The sequence below is a fragment of the Lipotes vexillifer genome, unplaced genomic scaffold (assembly GCF_000442215.2).
Source record: "Lipotes vexillifer unplaced genomic scaffold, Lipotes_vexillifer_v1.1 scaffold1644, whole genome shotgun sequence".
Taxonomy (NCBI): domain Eukaryota; kingdom Metazoa; phylum Chordata; class Mammalia; order Artiodactyla; family Lipotidae; genus Lipotes; species Lipotes vexillifer.
This window is the reverse complement of record NW_006770071.1, coordinates 149,007-157,587: the sequence shown is the minus strand read 5'-3', so window position 1 is coordinate 157,587 and position 8,581 is coordinate 149,007. Positions and strand designations below refer to the sequence as shown.

Sequence of the window (8,581 nt, the reverse complement as noted above, 5' to 3'; positions counted from 1 at the left end):
TTTTAATGTGCTGTTGGATTCTGTTTGCTAATATTTTGCTGAGGATTTTTGCATCTATGTTCATCAGTGATACTGGCTTTTCGTTTTTTTTTTTTTTTTTTTTTTTTTTTTTTTTTTTTTGTGGTACTCGGGCCTCTCACTGTCGCCGTCTCCCCCGTTGCGGAGCAAAGGCTCCGGACGCGCAGGCTCAACGGCCATGGCTCACGGGCCCAGCCGCTCCGCGGAATGTGGGATCTTCCCGGACCGGGGAACGAACCCCTGTCCCCTGCATCAGCAGGCGGACTCTCCACCACTGTGCCACCAGGGAAGCCCTCGAGTTCATGTTCTTAACCACCCTACTAAGTTGCTTCCCATGGACCCGAGTCCCCTGGTTCCACTACTCATTAGCTGTTTGACCCTGGGAAAATTACTCAATCTCCCATCCCTTAGTTTTTCCCCTGTGTAAAATGAGGATATTATTAATAATAAAATGAGGATATTATTAATAATAGTACCCACCTCAAAGAATTCTGATCAGATGATTTAATATATCCACTTAAAAGAGTATAAGGCACATGGTCAGCACTTAACAAATGCTAACTCTGAGGGAGCTATCAGTCCCACACTCTCAGGGGTAGCATGAGGATTAAATTAGGTAACATATTTAAAGTACTAGGCGCAGTGCCACGGCACCTGGTAAGCACACGGTGAGGGATAGCTGTTATTATTAGTCGAGCTGAGCCACGCCAGTTTATTTTAGGTTTTGTCTGGAAAGCAACTGTGCTCTATGCAGGGAGGCAGCACGCCCTTCACTTCAGAAAGTAACTGGGTAGGAGCCAGACTAATTCCTAGATCCAGCAGGTTCTCTGCTTTACGTCCCTGGAATATTCCTGAAAAGTCCCTAATACTGAATTTGTGTATGCTTAACCCTTTTTCCCCATTGACCTATTTTATAATTTCTGATTGATCTTTCATTGGCAGTGTTTCCTCAGACTTAAGAGTCTTCTCTCAGGCTGTCATGTAACCATTAACTTGTAAAAGACTTAAACATACCAGGGAAAATTGAACCACTGGAGCAATTCTTGGCAAAGCAATTGGCTTAACCATTCCCCAATGTAATTGTTTTCATTTTATTTTTCCTTTGTTATGTATTCACGTGCTTATACTACAGAGAACTTCCGGTCTTTCCTCCCAGAAAGCTTATCACCTCCACTATTAAATTTAATCGTGGACTGATTACAATTTACATTAACTCAAGGGGTTAATGATGGCTTGGAAACCCTCATACCCAAACAGCCTCGCTTGGAGTATGGCTGGGCACTGGGGTAGGGGAGAAAGGTTAATGAAGGTGTGGGAGTTGGGAAGGTAGGGTCGTGGAGAGGCATTGATGGCGTGAGTTTATCCTGAAAGCTCAGACCCAAAAAGGGATGCTGGATCCCCAGGGCCTCTCAAGGATGGGGTTTTCTAAAGGGAAGTATTAGTAACTCCAAGTTGTTTACTGCCACTTTTTCGCTCCTTCTATTAGGAAAAGGCTGCCATAGCTCTAACCCCATTGCTTGCGAACTTTACCAGGCATGATAGGTTATAACTACAATCGAATGAAAAGTTAAACTCAATTAACATGTTTACTAAAATATCTGCACCACGTCTACTGTGTGTCACGCACTCTGCTAAGTTACAGCCGTGAACAGGCAGTCTAACCTCATGGGGCCTGCGGGCTCCTCTACCAAGCACCTAGAGTCCAACTCATGCCTCTCTCACGGTTTCAACAAGTTTCTACTCTCTCTCTCTTCGGCTTCCTATCTCCACATCCTCCCCAAACCCACATCTATGTATGCAGCTTATTCTTTGTTATAGAGTCTCTGTCTAGAGCCTCTTGAAGTTAAAGCAAAAAATAAAGCCCATGAAGCCTCAACCTTCTAGTTTGGTTCTGCTAAACCCCTCTGCGGGGGGAGCCAGCTTGCTGGATAATTCGAGGCAAATCACGCGACCCCTTGCAATATTCCTGTGTAACACTGAACCAGTTGGCAGCTGATGTGGGGTTTTAGCTCTGATCACGGAGCAAACTCCTGAATCATCGCAAGATTGATCCCATTCATTCTGACGGCTTAAGCCTCAGGGCCATCTGCTGATCGGCTAAGTACAGTAGACCAGAGACACTCAAAAAATATTTGTAGATTGCATGGCAAACTGCTTCCTCACACCTGAAACGCGAGTCTAGGTCAGGACCCAAACGTGGACAAGTGATCTAGACCCCTACCCGCATCCCAGGGCCTTTGCCTAAGCTGTTCTCTATGCTTGGAATGCCCTCCCTCTCACCACCTCCCCTCCTGGCCCTTGCTGTCCACCTGTCCAAATCCTACCTAGGTCAAGGGCCAGCTCGAATATCAGCGGCTCCACAAAGCCTCCCCTGCCCACCCTAGCCAGAAATAACTTCTCACTCCTCTCAATCACCATAGGTCCGTGTGTGTTTTCTGGCACTTAAGACACTCGCCATTTTATTTTGGCTCTGTGGTTACCTCGTTTTTTTCTACACCACTTAGTAAGAGCCTTGAGCCCTGGATCCATGTCAGTTCCTCTCTGAACCGTTTCCCCACCCTGGCACCTCCTTGTACAGAGCCAACACTTGGGAAAAGCTGGCTGAATGAACAAATGGTTACCCCAGCAAGGACAAAAACAGAAGCAGCCGCAACATTCTGTATTGCCCCCTTTCGCTGCCTGTTCTCCTCTGTCTTCTGTAGCTTTTAAAAACATATTTACTTGATCCACCAATTACCCACAGGAGGTTTGGGGACTTACTGATACAGGTAGACAACTCTGCAGACCACAAAGTTTCCAGAGACCCTTCTAATGACAAGAGAGGCCTAGGCCAATGTAGGCGCTAGGGGAGTCTGAGTCCCTGGTCTGCTGACAGCCGGCTCCTGGGAATGGAAGTGCTATTTTCTCCAGGAGCTTCATCTGCTCTCGTTCATATGTGCCAGTTCCTCAGCTGAGTAGAAACTCCTGACTTTATTTTTAAATTCAGACTCCAATAATAGGCTAAGTAATTGCAGATCTTCCTGAGGCCTTATTATACATGTACCAACATATTGGACTTTTTAAAACCCATATTTCTTTTCCAAAAATGTATGTTGAAAACCTTAAATTTCAGCATTATATGTAGTGGTAGTGTGTATTTGGTTTTTTCCCTCCCACAGGAATCCTGAGTAAAAAAGAACAACAAAAAATGCGGATGCATGGGTGACAATTTCTCAACAACGTATCTGATTACTCACAGAGGTAAAAGGATTCTCTCTCAACCGTAAGTAAGAAAAATGTATATTACAATATAATACATAGTCAAACTTCAGTAAGACAATTTCCATCCTTGTGCCACTAACGCTTGAACAGCTGCAGCTCTCACTGTGTCTGCTGATGGGGCCCATAAATACTCCTGGGAAATGGGACAGAGATACATAACAGATCTTCACCTGCCAAGATCAGGGAAATGAATGTCAATCGCACCCTGATGCAGAAGCACCTTTCTGGTGGCGAGCGATGAATACTGCCATTTGTCCTATGCCATGCAGTCTTGGACAGGAAAGCCTAACATGGAGAAAAATGGTGGGAGAAGATGCTGTTCTAGGACACTTGAAAAGAAGAGAGTGTCATTAATTATTCAGCCAACAGGAATAAAAATGAAAGAAGAGTACGCCAATGATTTAGTTTAGAGAAATGTTAAAACTTAAGAGCATACCGATTCTGTACATATCATTTCATTCAATACAAAGATTTCCCTCAAAGTACGACTCTTTTATTGAAAAAACAACGTCAGAAATATCAGGGAGTCAGAAGATTGCAGGGTGATCTGTGTTCCTGGAAACAATTCAGTGCAGTGATGACATGGTGGTCTGAGATGTCAGGGAGACCTGAGTTCAAATCCTGACTCCACCAGTTCCCTGCTCTAAGACCTCAGGAAAGTGACTTGACTTCTCAGATGCTTGAGTTCTTTTTTTGATAAAGCAGTGATAATAACAGAATCTGCCTCACCCACCCCAGTTGTTTGTTACAGACATAATTAAGATAAAGGTCTTAGTGTGTGCCTAGAAATTAGTAAGCAGACTAACGATAAGTGTAGTTGTTGTGGCTACTGCTTTCTCTTCTTCCTCTTCCATTATCATCAGCAGTAGGAGCAGCACATCATCTCAGCTGTTTTGTGGCTGATTTCATTAGCAAACATTAGGAAAAGAGGTGAGAAGACTATCTCCCACCAAAATATGAGGCAGAGTCTCCCCTTCCCACATCAAACTCCAAAAGCAGTACTCCTAATTATAAAAGTCTTTTTTTTTTTCTTTAAAGCTTGGCAACATAACCTAATAAACATGTCCACCTAATTCACGCCATTCTTGCTTTAACAAGCAGTGACTACTGTAACAGATATCTTATTGAGTAAAAAGAAGAAAACAAACCAAAAAATGTGATAGAAAGCATTGGGTTCCGTTACTCATGGGTGCCAGATTTAGGGACATCACAGGCTCTTTGTGAAAAGAGATGGAGCAATGATACCTTCAGCTCTCCAAAGAACTAGACAGGGTCTTTTTCTGTTTTCAGTCATTTGGGATCACAGGCTAAAAGCTACTTCATTCTTTTCTTCCCCCTTTCAATAGACTGAGTTCTGAAGGTCTAGGATGAGTGGTGTGAATGACTCCTTCTAATTCTGTAATTCTGGTGGTTTAATCGTACCAAGTCTAAAGAGGCTTTCCTGTGGGTCACATAAGGTTGAGGCAAGTCCGCTCTTAAGTGGAACATGCCACTGCAAGCCAGCAGGGCCTTTCTGCAGGTGTGCCCCCAGAAGTGGGTGAGGGGCCCAGCACAGGTTGGCAAACAATGGAAACGTCCTGTTCTGGATGTTAACTTTAGCTACCACAGCCAGACAATGTTGCCAGTGGTGTGGAAGAAAAAATTGCTGTAGCCAGCTGTGTCGTTCACAGTCGGATGGATTCTGTGTAGCTCTAAACGGTGATGGAGCCAGCAGCCTGTTGTAGCCAAGGACAGAATGATGGATGATCTACATACTGTGTCCAAGTAGAGAGAACGGCAGAAGTTCACTTCAGGGTTGTTAAAATGCTAATCTGGGTGAGTTAACAAAAGCTTAATAGAAAAGAAAAGTTTGAGAAAAGTATACCTTGTGCGGTATCTAGTGGACCACTGACTTGATCACTCTTGGTTACATAAATGGCTGCTTTTCAAAGTAAGAATGTTTCCTAGTTATCCTACTGGGAAGAGTGGAAGCAGCTTCACTTATCAGCTGCACTGACACTTGTCAGGGTCTGAGGAGGAAAAGTTAGCCCAACAATAGCCACCTTCACTGAAAAGGGTTATGATATGCTTAAAATAGTTACATGATTTTCATTCTCTCTACATGTCATGGGAATAGATCAAAACACATTTTCCCCCCACAACTGGAAGTTGGCAGCTGTTCACAAAATAAGCTGCAACCTAAGACACTGGCTTTGGTAGATTTTAACTCTAAGTCTCCATTCACATGAGCCATTGAAAGCGAGATCCCCTGCTCCAATGACAGTTTCAACATGTGAATTACACTAATAGTACATTGCATTGTTAGTGTTCAAGGCAGGAAGATTTGCCCCCTATAAATATGCGGTATGGATAATCTTGCCTTAAAATCTTTAGGATGAAATAACATCCTTCAAAAAAAGATGCAGATTTACATTTCTTGCCAAATGATCCAGTTTTGCCACTCTCTGTTTCTTCGGATTCTTCTTTCTTACTTAAGTTGAACATAGAGAAACGTGTCTGCCTCACCTGATGTTGGAACATTGGCTAGCATAGCTCCTTGCAAACGACAGGGACTCAATAAATACTGACTGGCTGGCATACCTCAAGCACTTCTTGCTTCCTCTAGAAATGAATCTAGAATGGGCAGGCTTAAAGTCTATTAACTGAAATAAAAGGTAATATTTTATCTTGTAAGGTGCTAAGAAAGGAGTCCACCTCCTACAGTTACACCAATAATGGTTAGACATTCAGCCAGGCTCTTAACTCCGCATAAAATGCATCAGAAGGGTGAAAAATGACCCTATTTCAGATGCATTTTTCACTCTTTGTCTCTTAGTGAAACTCAAATGCAAGAACAATGACTAAGCTAATTACCAAGGCTTATTTTGATGGAGCAGCAAGAAGTGAAGAACTTCTCCAGTTTCAATAAGTCCTTAACAATTATGGGCATTTTTGTGAAACAAAGCTCCAATTCCTGCTTACTTTGTCTGTGTGCCTTTCATGCAATAGAAACCACCACACAGGATTCAGGGGCCTACTTACGCAGAGCACAGTTACTGGATAGATCCTTCCTGTTTAGCAAGCAGCCAGTGAACTTAAGTCCACTGGATTTCTAAGGAAGTTACCCTGACTCTAAGCACTAATAGGTTTGCGTCACAACCATCTTTCAAATCCATCCAAACAAGGGGAGACAAGACCAGATGGTGCTATTAGAGGGCACCTAAATAAATAAATACATAAATAAATAAATAAAGAGAAAGAGGGCAGAATGCCCACAAATCTAAATCAGATTCAGGTTAACTAGCTGTTTGGTGAAGGAGAAGCCATGATATTCCAGGCACACTGTCCTGCATCACAGAAATGTTCCTCAAAAAAGGTTATCTATGTAGCATCCCTAACAGAAACAAGGACAGGTAACAAATAGAATCCAATAAGAAACAGTAACTGGCTGTTAATTTCACCAAATGTACCACTGGAAGAAAATGGTTTGCTAAACAACACCATTTGGAAATCTCAGGGTTATTTATTTGTCTTTCTGAGAGCACAGTCTAGGGACCTAAATCAAAGCATGGACATTAACTTTAAAAACAAAACTCAGCTATGTTTATTTACCTCAAGATGTTTAAGTTCATGGTAATATAGGCCCAAATCTTAGGCAATTTCTATTCATCTAAGCCAGCGTAAATGTTTGTGTAACATTTGCCAGCCTGACAGAATATGCCTGTCACTCACTACATTAAATGTGACGACACACAACTTAATTTCCTGAGTTAGATATCAAAGAGAGTGAGGGGATTTTTTTTTAACAACATGGATAAACCAGCATCAAAACCTATTGTTAAACCACCAAAAGAATAGTAAAATCCTCACCTTGAGCTGTCTGGGATAAGATTTCTCAATTCTACAAGGAAGAAACCTTGACAAATTTCTCCAAACAATTATTTCTCCAATTCTGAGGAACGGAGACCAAACCAGATTTTAAAATGTTAAACCTTTCCCCAGGACTTCAGCTTTTAAATAAAAGCATCCACTTTACTGCCCCAAATATCAAGTACAGAGAAGGACAATCCTTAAAAAGCAACTAAACATTTTACTGCAGACTTAAATTCTTAGGAGCCAGAATTCTTGGGAAAATTGCCCTACACATTTCTTCTCCCAAGTAACTGGAAACACTACCGTTATTTTTAAGGGAAAGCCGTGGCCCATAGTGATGGACATAAGGTCCGGTTATTGTTTGCAAAGTCTGTATATCTATAATAATGATCTACTGTTCCTTCCGTGTGAATCTCCCGGCTGAACATAGTGAGGAGTGGGGATGCCGGGACCTGGGTTACTGACTGGTCACCTCTGAATGAGGAGTACTCTACTCTGGGTTCCTATAACACCGCTACTTCGCTCCTCTCTAGCTCCATGACATTTAGCTCTTTACAAGATCGGGATTTAGAGAATCACCTGACAGCAGTGGTCCCGAGAGCTGATTTCACAAAAAATTTTCAAACCCAGTTCTCATCCGCACCTTCAAGTCCTTTATGACCTTTAGTTTCAATCCAAGAGTTATACACTACAGAGGAAGCTTTAAGCCCTTCCAAATTACCCAAGGCGGCCGCGGTATCAGTCTCCGCAGACCAGGAACAAACATCATTGCTGTCAAGACGGGAGATAAAAGTTTCCCTACCTTCCGCCTCACCATCCCCCTGCCAGCGGCTGCCGACGCGAGCGGCGGCTCCCTCCCGGCTGCAGAATGCCTCTCGCCGCCGGAGAAGGGGCTCATGCAAAATTGACTCTTCCTTATTTGTTTCCATCCATAATTGATGGGTAGATGAGAACGTAACACATCTCAGCGCTGGGCTCTTGCCGCCTGGCGGAGACCCTGTCCAAGACGCTTCCGTAAATCATTTCCAGCCGGAGAACAAAGCACGGAAAGTTGCGGGGGAGAGCGGCCGGGAGGAGAAACGGGGCGCCGGGTGGGAGGCGGGCAGCTCTGGGCCCCGGAGTCCGCCCGCGGCGCGCTCGGCCAGCAGGGGGAGAGGGAGGGTTGGGAAGTGGCCGCCCTCCGGGCAGAAGCCGGTGCTGGAGCCTGGAGGGCTGGGGGAGGGCCGAGTCCCCTGAGCCCCCGCCCCTAGCCAACAGGCGCTACCGGTGGGCCGTCCGACCCGGGGGCGCACTGACAGGTAGCCGACGTCCGCCGTGAGCCGCTCGTCCGTCGGCGGCTGAGCTGCGCCCCTTCTCCTGGCGCGGGCGGGTGCTCGCCCATCCACGGCTAGCCTGGCCCGGCGGTCCCAGAGTCGGCTCCCGGGCGGGCGGGCGGAAGGGGGCGGCGGAG

At 44.7% G+C, this 8,581-nt stretch overlaps 1 protein-coding gene across 1 annotated transcript in view; it reads right to left on the bottom strand.

The window, feature by feature from the left end:
* The window catches only part of SEMA6D (semaphorin 6D), a 54,903-nt gene extending 46,843 nt beyond the window's left edge, over positions 1-8,060 (bottom strand). Inside the window, 1 exon segment of the mRNA XM_007445998.1 lies at positions 7,934-8,060. Coding sequence (XP_007446060.1) covers positions 7,934-8,060 — 127 coding nt within the window.
* Positions 8,061-8,581: the final 521 nt, after the last annotated feature.